Below are 23,879 nucleotides of genomic sequence, written 5' to 3'. Positions count from 1 at the left end.
GGTCCCACCAGAGACGGCCCCACAGCAGCAGACATGTCACAGTTTGGGGATGACCATGCACTCAACCCCCACACACTCACTTGTTAGGGAAGACACGGGTGATGCCCCCATCGGTGGCTGCGAAGACAGCCAAGAGGCTGTACCTGTAAGGAGAAGGGCCGGGCACACCAAGCATCAGTGGGGGTTTGCTCTGCCCCATTCCCCATCCCCATATCCCATCCCAATCCCGCTCTGTCCCCAGCCAGTGCTGCCTGAACCAGGCCACCTCGCCTCCACATACGTGTTGAGGTCCTGGTCCTTCCAGACCCGATCCACCAACTGCTGCGTGATGCCCGTGTCCAGGATCAGGTTGTGCAGGAGGAAGTTGTCACCTTGGGATGAAGACAGAGAGGAGGAGGCAGTGAGGGTTGGCCCCATGGAGGCCACCTGCACCCTCCTGCCTTGCCCCAGCACTCACTCTGCAGCTCCTGAGACCCCAACCCCAGCATGGTTCACCCCTGCCCCATCTCCCTTTTCACCCCAGCCCCTCCCAGTTCCCCCAGCCAGCCCCCCACCAGCCATCCCTGGCTACTCACACTGCTTGGAGTCTGGGGTCACCTTTTCCATGAGGGCAATAAAGTTTTCCAGGAACTCGGTGTTGTTATCCGACAAGTCGAGGTCTTTGCAATACTCTCTGGGGTTTGGGGGACAAGGTTTGTTGTTCGCAAGGATGGAAAAGGCAAGGTCAGTTCTCCCCCAGGACAGCGGGGAGGGCGCTGGTCGTGCTGCCAGCACCCAGGCTTGCTGGGGGACATGACGGTGGTGACGTGCCACCACTCCTGTGCGTGTCACCCTGCCAGGCAGGTGGCTGTGGGCATCTCTGCAGCCAGCCTCTGCTGCCTGCAGCACCAGCGGCTCAGCCACCACGGCAGCCATCGTGTCCATCACTGCCATGGGCACCGAGGTGCCGTCACCTCTGCCAGGGCCAGGCTTGATGGATCCCAGTTAGCACGGAGTAGTACAACCCTGAACCTGGCTCTCCCCATACTGGTGGGGCTACTGGTGGGCCTGGGTGACTCTGCCACCGTACTTACCTGTGGGACCCTGGGGAGCGGGGGCTCTGCTGTGGGTGCCAGCGGGGCTTTGCCTGGGGAACACCCATGGCTGTGCTGGTGGCACCAAGCAGGCACTTGGCAGCCATACCTGCACCCTTTGTGTAGGTGCTGGGTGAGTCCCACCAGAGGAGGTGGGTGCTCGCCTGTGGGCATCAGTGGCCCTGAGCCCCTCGTGGGACAGGCAGCATGGGTGGTGCCACATCCGCGCCCCAGCCCTGCTGAGGTGGGGATGGCTCTAACCCTGTCGGTCACCGTAAGGCTCTAATGGGATGGCACAGGTCAGTGTGAGCCTCTCAGCCCCAGTGGCTGCAGGCAGTGCCGGGGGTCAGGGCTCCCCCTGCTCACATCACCTCCACCAAGCTCCTGACTCTGCCCAAAACCTCATTAAGAAGTCAAATGCCGGAGCAGGGGGTGGCAGGAGCCTGCCCATGGGGCAGCTGGAAGAGCTGGGACACCCTGGTCAGCCCGTGGGGAGCAGCCACCTAAAGGTCTACCCGACACGCACAGATACAGGTACTCACACACCCATGGGGGACATATGGTTTCTGAAAACGTCCATGGCCCATGGCATGGCAGATCATACAGTCGCCCTGGGTGCCACCCCACCATGCGGGACCTCCCTGCTGCAGGAAGGTGCTCACAGCAGGGTCTGAAGGGCTCATCCTGATTTGCAAAGTCTGCTTTTCCCTCTGGCTGCCCCAGGATGGACACTGACCCCATCACTGTAACCTCAGTGGGGCGGTCAGGGGGCAGACTCACTCCTTGAGCCTTGCACATCACCTCTAGCTATTTTCTTAGCACATTTCTGGGCCAATCTTTTACTAACGGGGTTTTCTGTTTCTCCTTAATACTCTGCTTTGGCTCCCATGTTTTCTGGATCTCACCCCTGCTACTCCATGCATCACCCAGGGACCAGGACTCTCCAGAAAGCCAGGGCTGCACAATAACTACAGTTTGGGCTGGCTCACCCCAAATTGGTGTCAGTGAGTGATCCTGCTGTAGGCAGCTGGCACAGCCTTGATCTGCTGCAGTCCCTAAGAACTGCAAGGATAAAACACCTCCTAATGGGGCATTTAGCTGTTACAATGACATATAAATACACCGGTGATTAGCTGGTAATGTTAATTAGGGCTGGTCAGAGGTTGCACTGCAGTGGCAGGAAGCGCAGGGTGCCAGCAGAACAATGGGGCTGCCTGCTCCCAGCTGAGCAATGGTCCTTTGTCCCCGGACAGGTGGCTTCTGGAGCACAAGTGTGATGGGGAACGGCTGAGGGACCTGGGGGGTTCAGTCTGGAAAGAGAAGGCTCAGGGGAGACCTGATGGCTCCCTACAAGTGCCTGACAGGAGGATGGAGCCAGGAGGGGCTGGGCTCTGCTCCCAAGGAACAAGGGATGGGACAAGAGGAAACGGCCTCAAGCTGCACCAGGGCAGGTTTAGATGGAGCTGAGGAACAATTCCTGCCCCAGAGGGTGCTCAGGCATTGGAACAGGCTGCCCAGGGCAGGGCTGCAGTCACCGGCCCTGCAAGTGTTCACACCTCGTGGAGACGAGGCCTCAGAGCCATGGGGCAGTGGTGGCCTTGGCAGCGCTGGGGTAAGGGTTGGACTGGATGAGCTTAAAGGGCTTTTCCAACCTGGTTGATTCTGTGATCCTAGGACTGGGCTGTGGCACAGCCTGGGGCAGGGGGGACGTGTCTGTCCCTGCTCGCAGCCTGCAGCCTCCCCAAAGCCCTGGGCACCCCAAATTTGACCCCAAACCTACCTTCCTCCTGCCTCCCCCCGCAGCCAGCACGACTGTATGATGGCACCGCCGGCCCCTCGCCCGGCGGGGGACTTTCAGAAACTATACCTATATATGCACGCGCAAGGGCCGGGCCCTACCGGGTGCATATATACGGTGCTGGATGCAACCTGGTGGCGGAGCGGGGCCGGGGTCCCGGCGGCAGCCCCCCTCGGCCGAGCGGGCACACGACACACAGAGCGACAGGGGACGGGCAGGGGGGACAAGGCACGATGAGGCGAGGATGGGGGGGGGGCGATGGCGGGGAGGGGGCGGCAGCGGGGCCGGGGCGGATGCACACCTCGGCAAGCGCACACGCAAAGCTACCTGGGAGCAATGAACACATGTCCCTCCGACTCAAAGCTGTTGGGCAGCAGGTATTCAAAATCTGCAACAGAAAGGGAAGGTTATCCTGCGGGGACCGGGGAGCACGACAGCGGGGCCAGGAGGGAGAGAGACGGACAGAGAGAGAGGGGAGGGAATAACAACAGAAAATAAAAGGCATTTGCTGCTCTTGGTAACAAGAGAGGAAGGAAAAGGCCGTTCTGCTGTTGCTGGCACCGCACGGGAAGGAAGGTTATAGCCAAATCGGGAGATGTTTGCCCATCTCGGCTCGAATTTGCTCGGTCGCGGGCTGGAGGTGCGCGGATGCGTACGCGCGGCCGGTGGCGTGTACGCAGGGACACACAGAGACACACACACATATATATATGTGCGCACACGTAGATATAGATATATATATATGCATGTTTGGGAGGGTGTGGGGCGTCTCTCTCTCGGGGGACGGGGTGGTTGAGGGCAGGGAACCGCATGCTGCGCTCCTGGCCGCAGGAGGATCACCAGAACACTTGGTTGTCGGGAGAAAGAAAAAGGAGTTTTCAGGCATCGACATGGCCAAACGGGGCTCCTTGCTGAGGACAGTCCAACCAGAGGCTCCCTGCCCAGCACCGGGCAACGCGCTGCCGGGCTCTGCCGTGGCACCGTCCCTCCTCGGGGTGGTGGGACCCCAATGGGGACCGGGTCCATGCTCGCACACCAGCCCGGCACCTCGCTCTGCTTTAAGGGGAGGTGGCAGCGCAGCAGGGCTTGGGGTGCCTCTTGGGACCCCCCCCCCCCGACATCGGGGTGGCAGATGCAGGGTTCAGCTCATGGGTTAGGGGGTGGGTGTGGGGGTGCTATGGGACAACCCAGGGCATCAGCCCCCCCATGGGCACCGCCACCCCCAGCCCTCCCACCGGCCCCCGGTGCATGGCACGGCACAGCCAGAGGTTGGACTGTTGCTCTCCGAGGGCTGTAGGCAGGGGCTGGGTACAAGCCAATGAGAGGAAGAGGAAGAGGAGGAGGAGGAGGGTACAAAACACTCGTACTTGGTCCATCAGCATTGCCATCACAGGGTCACCGGGAGGAGGCAACTCAAAGCTGATGGAACAGGGCTGAGGGTGACACGTGGGACAAATCCGGCCCTGGGTCGCATGGCTGAGCTCCTGCTCCACTGCAGGGGGGTTATCAGCCCTGGCCTCAGTGGGACCTTGGCATAGAACTTAGCTGGTCCTGCGGGCACGGATGGTGCTGGGATGCTGCGGCTGCCAGGGGCTTCATGCCATGCTGGGCCAGCAATGACAGCCACTGAGCAGTGTGAGACCCTGCCCCAGGCTCGCCTTCCCCTGTGCAGCGGGTGGCATCACCCCAGGGAGCTCCCATCCCCACCTCTGCCAAGAGGCTGTGCTTGGGGGGCTTCCCCCAAAACACTTGTCCCAGAGGGTGACGATGGCAGAGGACTGGGTCCCCACCTTCCCTCCATCCCTGCCACTTTTGGGTGCCCACCTACAGCCCCCCACTCCCTGCACAGCCCTATCCCTTCAGGTTGAGTTGTCTTGGGGAGGAAGAAGCAGAGGAGCTGGGACAGAGGAGAAGGAGCCAGAGGAGGCGAGCGGGGTGGGTGGGGGGGGGGGGAGAGGAGCAAGAAGGGCCGGGGTGGGGGAGAGGAAGAGCAAGGGCATCAAACTAGCTACGAAAAACCTCGTGGATCGAAAACAGCAGTTTCATACAAGATCAGCTCTTGAACAATACCAAACCGGGTTTGGGAGCGATGCGCGGGGAGGGAGTGGGGGATCGTCGTGACAAAGCTCTCATGGACAGAACAAGACATGTTGCTTTCAAATAAAGGGGGAACTGGAGGAGAGGAGGAGGAGGAGGAGGAGGGAGGAAGGGCGAGTCGGTGGCGGTTTGCAGGTTCGGCGTGGCAAACGGGCAGGGAGATGGGCAAGCAGGGGGCTGGGAGGGACTGGACACGGGGCAGGGGACGGGGTGGTGAAGGTGAGTGGTCTGAGACTGAAAATACTTGCCCTTCATTTTGATGTTTGGTACTGTGTGAATCCACCATAGAGAGAAAGCAAGAAAAACAACAAACAAAAAAACAACAAACAAAAAAAAAGGGGGTTGGGTGGAAAGGGGGAAGGGGGGGCACAAACAATATTTTATTCAATCGCCGTTTGAATAAAAATATTGTGTATCATAATCATACCAAAAGGAAACCTCTTGCAAAAAACGACATGAAGAAAAGGAAAAGAGAAACCCAGTAACAGAAGGAAAAGCAAAGCCACGGTGAAATAAGAATCAACAAAAAATAAGTATGCAAAGATATAACTAGAGAAATATATATAAATATATTCAATACTCCAACGGAAAATGAAAGTCAGTAGCAAACAGTTGCAACAGTCTTGGTATCAAGATGTCCTCACTGAGTCAGGGGGCATGCACGGCGGGGGGGAGGACGGGGGGATCCCCCTCCCGGGGACAGGGACAGCCTGGCCTCGTCCCTGCAGGGACACGGGGCTCCTGCCAATGGATGGAGGGGCAGGGGCCGGGGCTGCAGTGGGGCTGGGGTCAAGCCGCCACCGAGGGCAAGAAACGGGGGGAACCGGAGGGGAGAGGGGAAGGGTCCGGTTCTGCCACAGGGGAGAGGGTCCCTGGGAGCAGCGTGGACCTGTGGTGGGAAAAAGGCTTGGGGGTCAGGGGAGAGAGAAAGAGAGAGAAAGGGGGGGGCCAGGCTAACACACACATACACAGACTAATTCCAAACGAAAATCGAAACCAACCGAAACCGAACTCATAAAAAGAAGAAGAAATGGCTTAAACCGAAACCAAAGAATCGTAAGAAACCAAAGGAAACTCGAGAGATCCATGCAAACTTTCCCAGGCTCGCAAATTAAGTGGCTGCTACAGCGTCATCCCTTGTCCCCGGGAGGCGAAGTGGCAGCGGTGCAGCCCCTGCCTGCGCCGGGCAGCGCCTGCCTGCATCCTGGGGCTCCGGTTTTGGGGAGCAAAGCATCAAGCCCAAAGCCTGGCGCGCCCCAGGCAGGCAGCTCGCTCCCCCTCCGTGCATCCACCTCTACTCACGCCTGACTTTTCCTGGTTTGCCTCTCTCAGTGATCCCTATCTCCTTTTGCTTTGTGTTTCACCCCCCCACCCTCCCACCCCCCACAGCCGTGGGCTGGTGTCGGGGTGAGCAGGAGTGCGAGAGGGCAGTGGGGAGAGCCAGGGGCTACTTACACTTCACTTGCAGGATCTGGTCGCTGAGGTTGGCCTGGATGTAGTAGGTGCTGTAGGGAGGCAGAACTAGCCCCAGGCTGCGGAGGGGGAGAGCAGAAAGGCGGTGTAAGGCTTTACACCCACCCAGAGCCCTTGGCCAGCCCCTGCCTGGCACCCCTTGGTTGGTGGCAGGCAGCAGCCCCACTGGCCCCCTGCACAGTTCACTGCGCCCAGCGCTGTCCTGGGGTGCCCAGGGTTGTCTCTAGGATCATCCTGGGGCATCCATGGTCAACCCCAGAGCATCCATGGTTATCTTGGTGGCACCCAGACTTGTCCTCAAAGCACCCAGGCCATCCACAGAGCACCTAGGGTAATCCTGGGGCACCCAGGGTCACCCTTGGAGCATGCAGGGCCATTCTGGTAGCACCCAGGGTCATCCCTAGCACACCTGCTGCCATCCTGTGGTATCCAGGTTTGTCTCCAGAGCACCCAGAGTCACCCAGGGTTGTCCCCAGGGCACTCAGAGCCATCCCCACAGCACCTAGGGCCATCCTGGGGGCACCCAGGGCTATCCCAGGGGCACTCCTGAGCACAGGAGGTGACAAGCCTGTCCAGGCAGGGCTTAGACGGACAGGAGGCACCCGCCTGAGAACCAAGTGTGATGCACATGGAAGAGAGACACAACATCCCTGTAGCGGAGGAAGGTGTGGAGAGACACAGCTCTTGAAAGAAGGAACAAAACCTTCCCAGAGAGGAGAGACCAAAGACAATGATTACACAGGCCCTGGCTACAGGCAAGCCATGGAGAGGGATCCACCAGCCAGTAGTCTGAACCCATGGGACACTGCTGGAGGGAGCTGGGCTCCTGGGTGCCCGCTGCAGTGGCCAGTGGTTTTTGGTGATGGTATCAGTGCCAGGTGCTGCCCAGGATAGGCGAGCACCAGTGGGTGAGGCCACATTCCTGACCCCCGTTGGATGCCACACCTGCACCTGAGCCACCAGGACTCAGACCACCCCTCCAGCTAGTCCTGTCTGTGCCTGGCAGCACGGACTGAGCACCACAGCAAGCATGGCAGAGGTGGTGGCACCCCATAAAGCATGGTAGAAGTGGTAGCACCCCAAATGACAGGTAGCAAGAGGAGGGTGGTGAGTTTTTTCTGGTGGTACCCTGTGTCAATGGTGTCTCGGGGAACCCCGTGGAACATCCCTACTATGGTGTGGAGCTGTGGGATCACACAGCCCCCAGCAGCACCTTCCACCCTACAGATCAACCCACAGCACCAGCCACAGCTATGTCACCCTGTGTCACTGTCCCCTCCTCGACAGTGCTGCTTGGTTCCATAGCGGTGCCACTGTGGGGGACAGGACTGGGGCTGTGCCATGGACATCTGACAGTGCTGGGAGGTGGCTGTGACCCTTGCCAGCCCCTCCTGAGCTGGGTGGCAGGAGGAGGAGGGTACCCCAGGTGGTAGGGGGACCACATGGCTCCTCACAGGATGAAGGCAACGTGAGTTGGACAGCATGGACATGATGCCAAGGTCTTTTTTACATATCTGCTGGTGCAATCTGGGTGATAAATGCAGGGGGCAGCTTTGCTGCCTGTGCTGCAGGGTGGGTGCATCTCACTGCACAGGACCGCACAGCAGGCAAAGACCTGCACAAGCCCAGCCCCTGTCCTGTGCACAAGTCCAGGCTGCACAGGACCGCAGCGCTGGGCTGGTGTGGGTCTGGCTGATGCCAGGTGAGGATGGTTGTGCCACCAGTGCCACTCACCTGTAGTTGGTGCTTTTTATGGGGGCCCATGTGTAGGTCCTGAACACCTCGTCGATGTATTGCTGTGGGTCAGAGGGAGCCAGTCAGGCCTCTGTGGTGCTAGGACACTGCTGGTGCAGTGACAGGGAACCCCGGCTGCTGGGGTGGTGCTCAGCACAGTGGTAGCTTTTACCATGACCCCCTTCCCTGCAGCATTACCTCATCCAGAGACTTGATGAGGGTCTTGATGAACCTCTGCCCATCATTCCCATCAATCATGCTTCTCCGGATCTGGGGGACGACAGAGGGAGGAGGCAACTGAGGGTCACAGAGCCCTGCCATGTGCCTGCGGGCACCCACCCCCCAGTGGGTTTGCAGCAGGGGTGCAGATGTGAGGGTGAGTAGCCTGGGGTCAGGGGATCATCATGCTCACACCCAGGGGACAGTGACCCAGCTCCCATCCCTGCCGTGATCCCACGGGATATGTGCCAGGGCCCTTAGGGTGAGGTGCTCCCCAGGGCAGGCTGGAGGGGCTGAGTGCCCTTTGCAACTGCAGATGGGGGCAGCATGTACCCCAAAAGCTGCCCCTGGGTCTGCCCACCTCCTCCTTGTTCTCGTCCTCCAGCTCAGCATCCAGGAAGTCCAGCGTCACCGGCTCACGGAAATTGATGATCTGCAGGCAGAGAGAGAGAGCCAGGGAAGGGCTCAGGGCTCCCGCATCCGCTGCTGAGTCCAGGCAAACTCATCACAATTCCCACAATTAGCTCCCAACGACCCCGGGAAGCTGCCTTATCCCACAGGACCCGGATAACCCTGCTGCTGCCACCCCAACAGGCCCCTCCTCACCTGGGGCTGCAGGTTGGGGTGCAGCAGGACGTAGCCGTTCAGGTCGATGGCGAAGACGTAACCGTTTGCCCCCAGCTGCGAGAGGACAGGAGGAGGGATGAGGCTGGCCAGGCGGCTCTGAACCACGCCATGCTGTGCCGGTGTGATCGCCCTCACCTCTGCAGGCAGAGCTCACCCCATGCCACCCCTGGGGCTCAGCCTTTTCTATCCATCTATTTCTACTCTCAGCCAACAGCATCTCTCATCCTGGCTCTGGATTTTGCCTGCTGCCCCTTTCCCCAGGCTGGCAAGGTTTATTGCCTGCTCACCCTGCAAGGGTTTGGGCTCTGCTCTGATTCCCAGAGCATCATTCAGCTATGATCCCTGTCTGCCTGCCCTAGTCCTGCCTGCAGTCATGGCCTCAGCACCCTGTTACCACCAGCACTGCTGGAAGTGCAATGGGGTGCTGTGGGTTGCAGCTCGGGGCTCCCTGCAGCGGGTTCCCACTCCAAGCTTGGGCAGTGCAGGGCAGGGATGGAGGGGAAGGGACCCCACGCACGTTGTATCGCGGCGTCAGCCTCTTGATGTCGTTGAGAGCCACATCGATCCCCATCACGCCCAGGATGAGCTGGTTCTGGAAGGAAGCGCAGGGAGGGGGACAGGTAGGACCAGGGTTGTCACCTGCCACCACCAGTACAGGGATGGGGAAACAGGGACCTCTTCTCCCTCTGAGGATGTGTGTCGAGATCCAGACACTGCAGGGGCACAGGGTGGGATGTGCCAGCCCCCCCAGAGCCTTCCGTGGGACACTGCATCCCCCAGGGACTTGCAGCTGCCAGCTGGCCCCACTGAATGGGAGAGCTAGCGGGATGGCAGTCACCCTGGTACCACCCCAGGGAGGGGGTGCAGGCCAGGCAGCACCCCGGGGTGCCAGTGCCCCCCAGCCATGCAGCCGGCATCGGGGCGCTCTCCCCGCAACCCTACAATGGGGGTCCCAGTGCAGGCAGGTTGGTGCAGCCACAGTCTCCTACCTTCCTGTCACTGCTGTCCTCCGTCAGGTTGAACACTGGCAGCGTGCCAGTCACCACCAGGCCCAGCCCCTGCACAAGCACAGAAGGGTGTCCTATGGGGCTGGGAGACTGGGGGTCCCCACCTGCACCCCGAGGATGGGGGATCCTTACCAGGGCATCCTGATAGACATTGGTCCACTGAACCTGCTTGGCTCGGTTCCCTGCCAGGACCATGGGTCTGCCCAGCACATCCAAGTACTCCTGCAAGAACACAGAATGGAGAAAGCACCATGTGGAAACCGATGCCTCCTTGCTCCAAGCTGGTGACAGCCCTGTCCCCGTGCACACCCTGGGATTATTAACAGAGTGCTTGGTGCTAGCTCTGGCTGCAGGCTGAGTTAGGGGAAGGAGCTTGGCATCCAAGGGTGATGCTCCAGCTGAAACCAAACGGCCTGTAGAGATGCAAACAAGATGCTGCTCACTATTGTCAGGGCAGGGCAGGGCAGGGGCTCCCCAGGAAGCATCAGCCAGAGCTCTCCCAGCTCCCATCCATCCTGGCCTTTTGGGATCTTCTCCTGAGGCAGGTTTCCCTTATCCTGGCTCTCCTTGCCAAGGCAGACCTCTGGGCAGGGGACAGCCCCTGTGCCATGATGCCAACCCTGCCCCGAGGGGCTGCCCTGCTCAGGTACCCTCACCACCTGCCTACCATGTGCATCCAATATGGAAAAGGGGCAGGAGAATGGGCTGCTGCTGGGGTGGCCCTGCCTGCTCCTGCTCCCGCCTGCGCTCTGCTGTGTGCTCATTAAAGCCTCATGTCTCATAATTAGTCACTCAAAAGGCAGCAGGTCCGTGGGGAGCTGCAGAAGATGAATTACTTATTTCAATAGCGCACGGCCTGGCTGAGGGCTCAGCTCCCCAGCTCGCTGCCGTGATCACTGCCAGCCTTAGGCTCACTGCCAGGGCTGCGGCTGCCTGAGCACAGCCCAAGGCAGGGCACCCCATCCCCAGAGGGCAGTGCTGCCTGCCTGCACCCTGACGTACCTGCGTGTTGATGCGGATGGCACCGATGGAGGGGATTTCAAAGTAGTAACCTTGGGAAAGAGAGAGAAAGGCAGCTGGGGGGGTTCTCCATCTGCCTGTCCAGCAGCCTGGCTGTCCTGCTGCCCTCCAGGCTTGCAGCAAGCGCCTTGCTGGCAGCGGCACACACCGGAGCACCGGTGCCAGCCCCCATTGGAGGGGTGAGCCCAGCCCCTGCAGCCTCTGGTGCCCGCTGGGTGCCGGCCCCGCTCACCTTTGTTGGCGCAGGCCATCCACTGCAGCGGGGTCACGTCGTAGTTGTGCTGCCCAACTGAGAAGGTGAAGACCCGCACCTGCGGCAGAGCACACGGTGAGGGATGGCCGGTGGGCACCCAGGGCCTCCACACCGGCTGATGGCACCCTCCCCGGGGACAGCGTGGCACTGCCTGCCATGGCCCACAGACTGAGATGCCCCCAGCCAAGTGCAGGCAGGCAGGAGGTGCGGATGCTTGGCTGTGCTGGCAGCAGGGCAGCCCCTCTCCTCACCCAGCCATGCCCACTCCTATGCTGCAGCATCACTGTGATGGCCAAAGCCCCCCGCCCCAGGGGTCTTTGTGCTGGAGCATCGCTGCACCCAGAAGGGTCTGTGATCCCTGAGGGTATTGCATGGATCACATCTCCCCACCTCACAGGTCTTCAGGTCCTGGTGGAGACCCTCCTGCAGGTTTGTCTGCTCCCAGCTGGGGTGTGCTTTCCCCAGGGATGGCATTTATGAAGCCCACCAGCCCCATCCCCTCCCCAGCAGCCTGCGGCATGCCTCGTCCCATTGCCTCCCTCACGCCAATGTGGGAACCAGCTATAAACAGCACTGACGTGCCAGCTGTCCCATTACCAGGGCAGCAGCAGAAGCAGGCCGTCAGGGAGAGAGGATGGGGATGAGTCAAACAAGGTGGAAGCTGGCAATGGAGCTGGAGCAGCCCCCTCTCTCCCTAGTGAGCAGCCTCAGCCTGGCACATGACCCCACAGCCCCTCACCGTCTTATTGGGCCAGTTGTACTTCTCAAAGACGTCCTGCACTCGGTCCTCACCGCCGTCTGTGAACATCATGATCATCTTGTTGCAGTTGGCACGTGTGATGTTGGACTGTGGGGCAGAGAAATGGCGCCTGAGGCTGGACCTGAGCGAGCCGTGCCAGGCTGGATGCGGCCAGGAGGGCTGGCCACGACCCATCTCTTTTCCCAGCCTGTTTCAGTGGGGTGAGGGTGGTCAGGGTGAATGGGCAGGAGGAGGGACACTGTCTGCTTGGAAATGATGTTGTGATTATTGCTGCTCAGCACCTAATAGCACCATTCATCTTTATTTTGCCTCTGGCACGGTGTCTGGCTCCATCCCCCTCCACCCAGCTCTCATGGCTTTTAATAACATAGAGGGGCTGCGGCTCCAGCAAAACCTCAGCTACAGCACACCAGCAAGTGGGATGTACCCCCCAGCATTGCAAAGGAGGACAAGGAGCCCTCTGGATGTTGAAGCCCCAGGTACAGGGCAGCAGCCAGGTACTCAGAGCTCTCCCACGGCCCCCAGCACCCATGGGTACACTCTGCTCACCCTACCCCACATTCTGGCCCCCAGCTCACGTTCTGCAGCTGGTCGAAGGCGTACTCAAAGCCAGCCTTGTAGTCGGTTGTGCCCTTGGCCACCATCCCCTGCACGTCCTCCTTGAAGACCTTCTTGTTCCGGATGTTGGCCTGCACCAGGTGCTTGAAGCATGACACCGGTTTCGCCTTCTCATTGAACTGGGAGGCAAAACAGGAGTAGGTTGCAGACGGGGACAGAGGCAGCCCCAGCAGGCACAAACCACCCGCCACACAGCTCCCACGGATGGGAGGTGGCCTGAGCATCCTATATCCCATGTCCCAGGGATGGCTGATGCTGAGACCAAGGCTTAGCTTGGGCCAAACGCAGCACTGAGCCACGCAGCACGGGTGCTGGCAGTGGGTGCTGGCAGTGGGCTCACCTGCACCCTCGGTTCTGCAGGGTGCCCCCCCGCCTCGTGCAAGCAGCCGTGCCACGGCGTGCCGGCAGCGGGAGCAGGTGCTGTCTCCCGCTTATGGCTTCATTTGCTGGCAATAGGGCCCATTCATTAGGGGAGCAGCGATCCAGCTGAGGGAGCCAGGCCAGACACGTTAATTAGCGCCGGCGTGCTTGTGGCCAGACAGGGGAGGGCCGGCACGGGCTGGGTGCCCAGCGAGGCACAGACGCGGTGGCACGGCCACTGTGCTGCCCGAGGTCATGGGCTGGTGGCATCGCCACTGGGGGAATGATGGCAGTGGCTGCTTGGGATCACCCTGGGAGTGTTTCTGCCAAACGCCCTGCGATGGGAGCAGCTCTGGTTTGCCACCACGGAGAGCCAAGCCTGCAGCAGCCATGTCCTTGCTTATGTGCAGGTGGGTGGTTAAAGAGGAAAGAGATGGCATTTCTCTCTCTGCAGAGCTCGCTGCCAGGTGGGGCTGGGGGCAAAGGACTCTCACAGTGGGGAGCTGGGAGCTGGCTGCGGGGCACAGCTCTGCTGCCCACCCTGCAGCACTCACCGAGGCCACGTTGACATAATCGTCATCTGAGAGGGTGTCCAGCATCTCATAGACAGAGGTCTTCATCAGCTTGAGGGTGAGGCCGCTCACGCTGCCGCTCCTGGCAGGAGAGAGGGGAGCTGGGGCTCAGCAGTGAGGGGGGACGGGGCTCCCCACCAGTGCTGTCCCACACAGGGCCACCAGTGGGACAGTGGCAGCCCGGTGAGCTGTGCCACCATCCTGGTCTGGCTCAGCCCCCACCCGTGTACTCACACATCCACAATGATGACCATGTCCTTTGGGGACGAGGCTCCCTGGATGTACCTGTGGGGTGCAGAGGGGGTTCAGTAGGCTTGACCCCAACCCTGCTGGGAGCATCCCCAGATTAAAGCTGTGCCAGGCACAGCTGTGCTGAGTACCCGTGCACCGGGGCTGTGGTGACCCACGGTGAGGAGCAGGGACAAGGTGCCAGCGGGTGAGCAGAGGTGAGGATGCAGCACAGCGCAGCCCAGCACGGCAGAACGCCAGCGCCCGCCGCTTGGTACCGTATCAGCCTAATGAGCTCTAAATGCTAAACTCTTCCATCATCGCAGGCCCTTTTCTGCGTGCTGATTATGCTGACACACACATCCATATTAAGATGCTATTTACCCCCCTGGTAGCTTCAAAGGCCAGGCTGATTAGGTTATTTTTAGCTACAAGGAGGAAAAATAATACTACTACGTAAATCCTCCCCCCGAAAATGATTAGGGAAGCCTCCCTCACCCCTCCAAGCACCTGGTCCTGCTCCCAGCCCTGCTGTGCCATCCTGCGTGGTGCTCAGCACCCATCCCAGCCAGGGCCAGGCAGAGCCCAGCCTCCCCATCCCATCAAGTGGGGCCTGATCCTACCAAGTCCAAGGAAGCCTCATTATTGGCTTGACACAAATTAATTAGTGTATTATTAGTATCAATTACTCACCATTACTGGGGAGGACTGGGGAAGGGGCAGGCTCTGATTGCTAATCCCAGGTCCTGATGTTCCCTAATTACAAGTGATTATCCAGGCGGGATGCTGGATGCTGGCACATGGGTCCCTCCCAGTGTGGGTTCTGCATCCCCTCAAAGCTCCCCCACGCTGGGATGCAGGATGGGCAGGCAGCTGCCCACAGGCTTCACACTGATGGTGGGGCTGGGGGGCTCGGGACAGGGCTGCTGGCACAGCACAGAGCCCAGCTAAGATGCTGCCCATAATGGGCTGTGGCAGCACATCCATCTCCAGTGCCCCGTGCAGATGAATACCCTGGGCTCCGCGGGAGAAGGCTGTGGTTAATAGTGCCATTCATCAAGGGAGGGGAAGGCAGGCGAGCGGTGCTGGTGGCCCTGCCGAGGCTGCAGGCAGGACCACGGTCCCTGCTGGGCCTGGCATCAGAGAGCAGAGCAGTAGTGGCCGTGTGCTGCATTGGACCCCGGCATGGGGGCAGGAGAGGACCCCAAAGGAGTGTCCCCAGGGTGTGCTGCCCCCCCCCCCCCCCCCAGCATGAAGGGTGCTGCTGCTCCTCCATGGCTGGGTGGGCAAGATGGTGGTGGCCAGCCTGGCTAGTGGGCAGGGAGCCAGGCTCAGTAGCCCACACATACATCACCAGCCCCCCCCCAACAGCCTTCCAGTCCCCCCTCTGCCAGTAACCCACACAGAGGGCCCAGCAGAGAACAGTTAATAATTAATGTGGAGCAATCAAAGACAATTAACCATAGGAGCAGGGCCATTCATTTTTCTGACAAGGAGACAGGCAGCTCCTGGTGCAGGCAGGGGGCCGGGCAGCGGGTGATCCACTGGGATATGGGGCACCCCGGGCAGGTGCTGGAGACCTGCGCCTGCTTTCCCCTCCATGCCTGCACTTTTAGGCAGCCACCGCAGGCAGGATGAGGCCACAGCTTCCCCAGCCCCACAGGCAGCACGGTAACTACTGCTGGCAAGCCAGCACCTCTATCTGAGCTAAAGGGATTCAATCCTGCCTCACTCAGTGTGCAGCTAAATGGCTGCTTGCAGCTATCACTTCACCACAGCCCGTTGCTCTCTCCATCCTCCCGGCTTGTGGTTGTTTTCCCCTCTGGATGGGAATGCTGGCCAGGACTGAGCACCGGCAGCAGTGGCTGTGGAGTAGGGGACAGGGTGTGGGGTAACTCTCAACACTTCATCTGCATCCAAGGCTTTATCTCTCCAACCTGCTCTGCCTTCCTGGGAAGAGGGGAGGGAAGTGGGAGCCAAGAGCTGCAGCTCAGATGCCCCTGCCTGTGTTAGGGTGTCCATTTGCCAATGGCAGCCATGTGTGAAATGAAAAGGGGAGGGAGCTGGCTGCTCCTGACAGGGAAGGGCCAGTGAACGGACCCCCCTCCCCACCTGCACCCCCTTACCAGGGCCTCCTGCGCACGTCATACAGGTCGATCTTATTGGGGGCTCTCCATGGGGTGGCTGTGGGGGGAAGGCAGGTGGTGAGCAAGGCAGCGGGGACAGAGGGGATGGGGCAGAGGGATGCCCAGGGCCGAGGAAGCAGCAGGCTCCGGCAGGGAGCTCACACCAATGCGCTTTGGCACAGGAGGGTTACATGTGCCGGGTGGCCCCGGAGCCAGCACTGGAGGATGCTCACCTGCATCCCACAGTGAGAAGGGCCCGGGCTGCCCTTGGCCAGAGTCCCCATCGGCACTCACCGGGGTAGTAGCGGGTGACGCCGGTGGCGCTGCCAAACACCTGCCAGAGCAGGGAGGGATCCTCCTTTCTGTTCTCGATGAACACATCCTCCAGCGCCTGCGTCCAGTTCAGCTCATTGAGGATGACGGTGGCTGCGGGAGACAGAGCCAGGGCAGGTGGATGAGTGTGGGGAGCAGCTGAGCTGGGGGAGATGGGGACCGTGGTGTCCCCATGGTGAGGGCAGGGAGGGAGAGGTAGTGTGTTCCCTCTGCCCATGGAGGAGCCCCCAGGGGCTTTACAGCTGCTCCCGCGCCCTCCTTTCCCATGGAGCTCCACCATCACCCTGCTGTGGTGTCCCCAGATACCCGAGCCACCCTACAGGTGCTCCCCTGTGCGCTCACCATCCCCATCCCCTGGCTCGGGGGCAGGGACAGCTGCTGTTGGAGACAGCCAGTTTGCCATCTCACCCCCTTCCCAGCGGGCTCCTACCCCCACCGTGCCAGCCCCATTCCCTAGGGAGAGTCACCAGCTGGGCAACCAAAGGGTTGTGTCCCTGCGGGGCTGTGCGGAGCCTCCCGGCCCCACTCTGCATTCCTGCTGCCTCCTGCACCTGACGCAGAAGCAATTAAGATGCCGGCAAACAGCGGTTTTAAATTATTCAGCTATTAAAGCAGAAGATAAGCTGCTGGCAGCCCCAGCCTGTGATTAATCAAGGGAGGCTGATGGAGTGTGGGGGGGCTGGTGTGGCACGGCAGGTACAGGGCCAGTGGGAAGGCTGCCTTGGGACCCCAAACGCTGTGGGTACTCTGAGCCCTGGGCAGGTGGGGGGACCCCTATGGTGTCCATCAGCAGCCCGTGCTGGTCTGCCTTGGGGCTGTGGTGTGGAGGAGCCAACGGTGGCTGTGTGCTGCAGGCAGGAGAAGGTGGCCACCAGCACCCTGAGGGGACCCTCAATGCAGTTTTGGGGTGCAAGAGCTCCCAGGAGCAGCCTTGCTCCTTGGCACTGGGCAGAGCTGCAGGGGAGCACACAAAGCTCTCTTCAGGCTTCCTCCTGTACTTGTCCCTCCTCAAAACACCTACTCAAGCCTTCACCATGGTCCTGGGGTGCTGGTGAGACATTGGGCAGGTTTCATGCACGGTGAATCCTGGATCCCTGCATCCCAGCACCACTGCTGAAGAAGACTTCCCTTGGGCAGCTTTGCCTTCAAACCACGATTTACTCTGTATCTCCCAGCCCTTTCCCAGCACCATGCCCACACTGATACCTGGCACTTAGCACGGTTTCTTGCTTGGCTCAGTCACGGGATGTGGTTGTTCCCAAGAGAAGGGTCTGTGAGCAGGCTACCAGGCTCCTGCTGCCTGGAGCAGCCCTGGGCACTGCTGCCAGCCTCAGCTGGGCACCACACTGGGCATTGACACATCCCCAACAGCCCCAGCCCCTTGAGGACCACGAACCACACCAGCCTTGTGCCAAATGCAGATCCTAAATCTAAACCTTCCCTGTCCATGAACACATCTCCAAGCACAAACACAGCCCCTGTATCATCCCTGAGCCAGAATGCAGTCCCTGTACCTTCCCTGAGCATAAAAGTGGCCCCATATCATCCCTATGAACAAATATAGCCCCTATGCCACCCCTGCAAACAAATGCATCTCCTATACCACCCCTACATGTGAACACAGCACCCATAACCATTCCTGCTCATCCATGCAGCCCCTATACCATCCTTGCATGTGAACACAGCCCCTCCACCACCCATGTACACAACTGCAGCCCCTATAGTGTCCCTCACACAAACACAGCCCCTACGTTCTGCCCACATGCAGAATGATGAGCTATTGCCCATCGGACAGGAGGCTGTGTCCATGGATGGCTCCTGTCCCCCTTGGTCCAGGCTGGAGCTGACAGCCCCCCCCCCCCCATCCCCATCCCTGTCCCCATCTCGTCCCTGTCCCCATGAGGGTGAGCTCAGCCCCGCCCCGCCCGCGAGCGATTGCACATTTAATTAAAAGGGGCACAGTAAATAAAGCACACATAGGATGTAATTTGTGTGTGTAGTGAGGGGTGACGGCGGAGGGCGGCTCCGCACGCCTTTAATTAGCGTGCCAGGCAGCGATAGCGGCTCTCCGCTGGCACCCACGGCGGCTGCGCTCCTCGCATGCAGCTCTGCAGGGCCTGGCCACCCTTGCTGGTGTCCCCAGCAGGAGAGGGCACACGGGCGGCCCTGTGCCTGTACCCCAAACCCACTGTCCGGGCTGCAGCAGGTGAGCTGAGCACCCTGCCCTGCACCGTGGCTTTTTGGAGCATCCTGGTGTGGTTGAACATGGGTCCGATCCCTCAGCTGACCCCGCACTGCCCTGTCCCCTCTCCAGCACCCCTGTCTGAGCAGTTGTGAGTCCCTGGAGCACGTTCATCTCCAGTTTGCTCTCATCCCACGGCCGTGCGCGGTGATGTACGTGGCCGTGGCAGGGCATCAGCTGCGGTGTTGGCTGGCAAGCAGGGGTGAGGAGTAATGAACATCTCACCCCGCCAGCCCACCCCGCTGCAGGATGTGCTTCATTAACTGCCTGGCCTGCACTGGCTGCGTAATAAAACTAATTGCAAATTTCTAATCCACTGCTGCCACCGCGGTGGAATCATTGCGCCAGCGTGGCTGTGCCGGCGATGAGCCTGTGCACCAGGAAAGGGCTGCACAGCTCCAGTCACCACTGTGACCACTCGGGAGCCCTCAGCAAAAGCCACTAAGACAGGAGGGTATTGGGATGGGGGTGCCCTCGGCTGTGCAGAGGACAAAGGGTGCCCCCAGCAGCAGGGTCTGGGACTGGGTGCAGGATGCAGCCCACGGGTGCTGGAGGATGCTGTGCGGCTGGGAACGGTCCCCAGCTCAATGCAGAGCAGCCACTAGAGGGAAATGGAGACCGACTGTCACCGTGTGCCACGGCAGCAGGGAGAGGCAGGAGAGTGCTCTGGAAGCTCAGGGACTGTGTCACCTCTCAGCGGGGATTTAAAGCTGTCCATATGTCCACGCATCCCTCCCTGCCTGCTCCTGACCCTTGTCCCCCTTTCTGGAGCAGCCTCCAATAGCCACAGGGGCATGGCCTTGGGGCTGAGAGCCCCTGCATGCTCCTGGGAGGAAGGGGCTTCCCTGGGGTGCCATGGCACTGTCCTGCTATCACCCTCGGCTGGCTTCCTGCAGGATTTCAGCTGCTTCTTCCCTCTTTTCCTGACATCAGCCCCAAGCAGCCCAAAGCCAGTGGGGAAGCATCCCTGCTTCACCCTGTCCCACTGCCCATCCTGTCTCACTCCCTTCTATGAGCAGGGAGTTGCTGCCTCTGTAATTGTTCCTGCACAGAGCTGCTCCATCCTTCTGATTGTCCATCCTGATTGTCCCCAGCACCTGCTCTGAACCTCCTGAGCTTTGATGAACTCTTCAACAGGGAAGATCACAGCCATGTGCATGCAGCCAAGCCTTACCCTGTGCCGTAATTACCATTTCTCCTTTGCTCTCCATCCCTTCCTAATAGCCCCTAACCCCAATTTGCCTCTTTGGCCTGTGCCAAGCTCATGAGGGTCCCTGGGGAAGGACATGGCACCTCTGTCCTGACACAGTGACTCTGCCTCTTCTCAGTGCCTGTGTGCCCTGGCACCGAGAGCCAGCCAGGGCTCCCCAGGGACCACCACCCTGGGGTGCAGGAGAGGTGGAGGCTGAGCCTGGCCAGGCAGTGCAAAGAGGAGCAGGATGGGTGAAGAAGGGCACTCACAGCCTTTGTAGATGTCCGTGGGGATCTGCACGGCAGCGTAGGAATAGTTAACCTTGGTCTTGAAATTGGCATCATCGGTGAACTCCAGCTTCAAGGAGTTGGACTTCTCCCTCTCGATCTCTTCTCCATCAGGATCATCCTAGGGAAGGAGCAGAGCACATGGAGTCACCTGTAAGTACCAGCCCTGGATGCACACTGGGAGTGCTGCCACCCAAAGCTCATCCCCATTGCAGAGACCAGCAGTGCTGGCTCTCCTGCTGGATTTGTCCTGCACAGGGATCCGGAGGCCACGGAGGCAAGCGTTCCTCTTGCCTCTCCAGCTTTGGTAGGCTGGCAGGTATTAAATCAAACACAAAAAAACCCAAACCAAAAAAAAGCCTTGAAAATCAATTAGCAGCAAAAGCAACTATCAAAGAACAAATTAAACCCGAGTGCAGCTTAGTGCTCTGTCAATAAGCAATGCAAACAATATTTAATTATGGTGGGGAGACGGCGAATTCCCCGCTGCCGGCACTGGAACGCGCTCCCTCACCTTCCCAGCCCTCTTCTCCCTTCTTGGGGCCCTGCTACCAAAGTGGCACCCATGGTAAAACCCCTCTGGAACCAGCCTGAGCTGGTGCAGGCAGAGGCTGTGTGGTTGCAGGCAGGGGATAGGGATGGAGCCGAGGCACAGGACCACATGGGGAACGGGAGAAAGGGGGTGGCCTCACCACAGAGCTGAGGAAACAGCCTCCACCATCCTGCTGGGAGCAAAGAAACCTGGGAGAAGGTGCTGAGTCCAAGCGGCTGCATCCCTGCACAAGCCCAGTGCCTGGGGAGGGCTGTTTGCAGGGGGCTGTGAGATGCTCAGGGTAGGGAGCAGGGGGATACTGCCACATCTGCCCTTTGTGCCCCGCTGCTACATCCCACTGGAGAGAGACAGAGCTACCTGCCCCATCTGTGGGCAGGGACAGGCAGCAGAGGGGCAGACAGGCCAAGCCCAAGCTGGGACACAGGATGGCTCTGGCCCCGGCTGTGGGAGCAAATGGGACAGGGCTGGATGGGGCTGAGCAGGAGATCCGGCTGCTGAGCTGCCCGGCATGGGAGCGAATTCACCCCAAGAAGCAGCTCAGTGCCTCTCTCTTCTTGCCTCCCCCTGACTGAGATGCCCATCCCGGAGCCTGTGTGAGGCATCTGATTGTGAGAAGGGATCAGACCACAGGAACAGCAAGGGATGTGACTGGAAGTGCAAGCAGCTTCAGGCAGGGCTCACGTGGGGCCATGCTAGGGACAGCACCTTGGCACCAGTGGGGACACAGTCCCATCCTGCTGTCCTCCATGGCCCAGTGTGAGCAGCTCTCCCACTGGCCAGGCTCCTCCTGACAAAACCCTGGGGACAAAACACTGGAATTTCTCCTGGGAAAGCCATATATGGGAAGGAAAACGACGTGCTTGGAAATAAACTCTGAAGCTTGCTTAACACCCGTCCTGGCCTCCTCCCCACTGCCCCTTTGCAGACAATGCAGAGATGCCACCTCTCCTGCACCAGCTCCAGCCGGCCACCCAGGCAGTGACATTCCCCTGACATTGTGAGGGGTGGCCAAACCATTCGCCACAGCTCAGGAGAGTAACAGGATTGATATGCAAGGTTTGGGCTTTAATTCCAGCCGATGGATTGTGAGTGTAAACACGCTGCCGAGCTGATCCCGGCGCGGGGGCTCCCCCTGCTCAGAAAGATGCTGAACTCAATTACAGCCGCAGTAGCCAAGCGGGAGGCAGGCAGGGACAGTCCCCACCTCCCCTGAGCCATGCCTCCAAGATAAAAAGCCAGATTACTCTCTCAATTTCAAGTAAATCCAGAGAAAAGGCACAAACCCTATTGCTGGATCCCTCTGCCCAGCTGTGGGCCATCGGCTATGGAGAGAGCAGATCTGGCCCCAAACCTGCTGTCAATGTAGGGCTTGGGTCTCAGGGGGAAAGTGGTTGCACACACACAACAGTTTGCCCCTGCCAACCTCTCCGAGCACCAGACAGTGATTTAGAGGTGCCTGCTGAAAACAGGCTTTAGAAGGATACAGCTGTGGCCCCGAGGGCACCTGCAGCACCAAGAGCTCTGCTTTGACACTAAACCCTTTTCTTTACTGAGTCCAGCAAAGTCCTGGTGACGTGTCCCGGTCCCTCTCCATCCCAAATCATCAGGGCACCCTGCCTGGGTCCAGCTCACCCGCTGCCCCCCTGCCATTGCTGGCAGCTGGCAAAATCCAATCCTCCCTATTTCCTCCAGGCTGGCATGGTTATTCCCACTTCAGGAGAGCTGGAACCACTGTGTATAATTACTGCTCCTCTGTTTATCATTATCCCGTTATATCACCCACTTCTGAGGGGCTAATTTGTATTCTGCCAGGTCTGGCGCTGTCTGGATGCTCTCATTCATGTAGCTGTAAAGAGGCATATGTATAGATCTTGGAGACAAATGTACAGCTATCTATACGTAGGACACTTCATGCATCACTGACACCTATATGGCAAACAGACCCGAGGAAAGAGCTGATCTTATCCAAGCTACGCTTATCCTTTATCCATAAATCTCGCAACCTCAACTGAGTTACTCCTGTTTAAGCCAGGCTGAATTTAGCCCCTGAAATGGGGTCATTTCCACCCGGATGAAGGCAGCAGAGCTGTCACCAGCCAGGGCAGGGATGGAGCGTCTCTGTGCTATGCTGGAGCTACAAGGAGCTGCCTTGGGAGGGCTGGAGGAAGAAATTCTGCATTAAATTTTGATTAGAGGAAAGGAGAAGATGATTCAGGTTCTCCTGGATTTACACTGGTTTAACTGCGAGCATCTCAGGAGGCCACTAGCCCCATTCGGCAGCATTTCTCATCATTACATTTCCAAAGAACTTGGAAACATCTATTTATCTGTTACAGTATGCATAACGTAACACAAATAGATGCTACAGATTGAATATATTATGTGCTACACACCATTAGAAATGGACTCGATGGCAATCTATCAATATTATATGTATTTATTGCTTCAGTAAGAAGTCATCCTGTGCCGAGAGCTTTTGCCACCTTCAGTGCTTTAGCAGCTGCGTTGACAGCCACATTTGCTCTTTAGTCTCCCAAAATGATGGACAGGGGGCAAAACCCAGAGATTCCTCAACACCCAGTGAGCAGCAGTGGCACCACACAACAGCCTTACTGGAGGCTGCCGTGCTCCAGGCAAGTAGCTGCCCTCCCTCACATCCAGGCTGGGGCTGGCTGAGGAGTGCCAGCCTGCCCCAGGCACACGGACTATTGGGGGTCCCCAGGAGTGCTGGCGTTTGGAGCTGCGGATCGAGCCAGGGATGTGACCTGGTGCAGCAGCGATGCCTCGGCAGGATGCAGACACCCCCGTTCGTTGCTCATCTCCATGGGAACGAGCCATCACAGCTAATGATGACTGCTTAAATGGCAGCACCGCTGACAAACACAGGGCTGATGTAGCCAGCGGGGCAAGAGGATGCTCTGGGATGCTGGCTGGGGTGTCACGGCTCCGGATGAGCCGGGCAGCTGCAGCCCTCCTTTGCAGTGCTCCTCCTTGTACCCCTGGTACTATCATGGCGAGCCACAGCACCCCGACAGCATCCCTGCATCCCATATCCTGTCCCCCCCACCTGATCTCGAATATATCTCACCCAGAGATATGCACATCCTTTTGCATTTCCCAGGGGCACCCATCCATGCTAAGTCTGGAAAAGCCAGTGAAACATTCATATCAACACGCTGTGATAACTACTAATAATGCATACAAATGCCAGCCCTCAGCACACGGCTGAGGAAGTCCAGGCACATGCAAAAGGACCTTTTCTCCTTCTTAAACACCTCAGCTTTTCCTGAAAGGCAGTGCTGTAAAG

General features: G+C 59.2%; 1 protein-coding gene across 4 annotated transcripts in view; it reads right to left on the bottom strand.

Annotated features, from left to right (window-relative positions):
* The window catches only part of CACNA2D2 (calcium voltage-gated channel auxiliary subunit alpha2delta 2), a 232,951-nt gene that overhangs the window by 4,470 nt on the left and 204,602 nt on the right, over nucleotides 1-23,879 (bottom strand). For 3 of the 4 annotated variants that reach the window (XM_057407710.1, XM_057407708.1, XM_057407711.1), the window contains 22 exons: nucleotides 20,002-20,140; nucleotides 16,260-16,391; nucleotides 15,966-16,023; nucleotides 13,846-13,896; nucleotides 13,594-13,693; nucleotides 12,640-12,798; nucleotides 12,041-12,148; nucleotides 11,281-11,359; nucleotides 11,031-11,080; nucleotides 10,161-10,250; nucleotides 10,011-10,079; nucleotides 9,539-9,613; nucleotides 9,001-9,075; nucleotides 8,756-8,827; nucleotides 8,374-8,445; nucleotides 8,176-8,237; nucleotides 6,424-6,500; nucleotides 5,217-5,237; nucleotides 3,199-3,259; nucleotides 576-673; nucleotides 281-371; nucleotides 81-143 (listed from right to left, as the gene is read on the bottom strand). In XM_057407710.1, coding sequence (XP_057263693.1) covers nucleotides 81-143; nucleotides 281-371; nucleotides 576-673; nucleotides 3,199-3,259; nucleotides 5,217-5,237; nucleotides 6,424-6,500; nucleotides 8,176-8,237; nucleotides 8,374-8,445; nucleotides 8,756-8,827; nucleotides 9,001-9,075; nucleotides 9,539-9,613; nucleotides 10,011-10,079; nucleotides 10,161-10,250; nucleotides 11,031-11,080; nucleotides 11,281-11,359; nucleotides 12,041-12,148; nucleotides 12,640-12,798; nucleotides 13,594-13,693; nucleotides 13,846-13,896; nucleotides 15,966-16,023; nucleotides 16,260-16,391; nucleotides 20,002-20,140 — 1,802 coding nt within the window. The remainder of the gene's footprint in view (nucleotides 1-80; nucleotides 144-280; nucleotides 372-575; nucleotides 674-3,198; nucleotides 3,260-5,216; nucleotides 5,238-6,423; nucleotides 6,501-8,175; nucleotides 8,238-8,373; nucleotides 8,446-8,755; nucleotides 8,828-9,000; nucleotides 9,076-9,538; nucleotides 9,614-10,010; nucleotides 10,080-10,160; nucleotides 10,251-11,030; nucleotides 11,081-11,280; nucleotides 11,360-12,040; nucleotides 12,149-12,639; nucleotides 12,799-13,593; nucleotides 13,694-13,845; nucleotides 13,897-15,965; nucleotides 16,024-16,259; nucleotides 16,392-20,001; nucleotides 20,141-23,879) is intronic. The other variant, XM_057407709.1, reaches the window with a different exon arrangement.

Source organism: Pezoporus wallicus, unplaced genomic scaffold, assembly GCF_028554395.1.
Source record: "Pezoporus wallicus isolate ANWC-B61680 ecotype Strahan unplaced genomic scaffold, APGP_CSIRO_Pwel_v1 contig_3568, whole genome shotgun sequence".
NCBI classification, from domain to species: domain Eukaryota; kingdom Metazoa; phylum Chordata; class Aves; order Psittaciformes; family Psittacidae; genus Pezoporus; species Pezoporus wallicus.
Note: the sequence above shows the minus strand (reverse complement) of the source record. Positions and strands in the feature narration are given on the sequence as shown.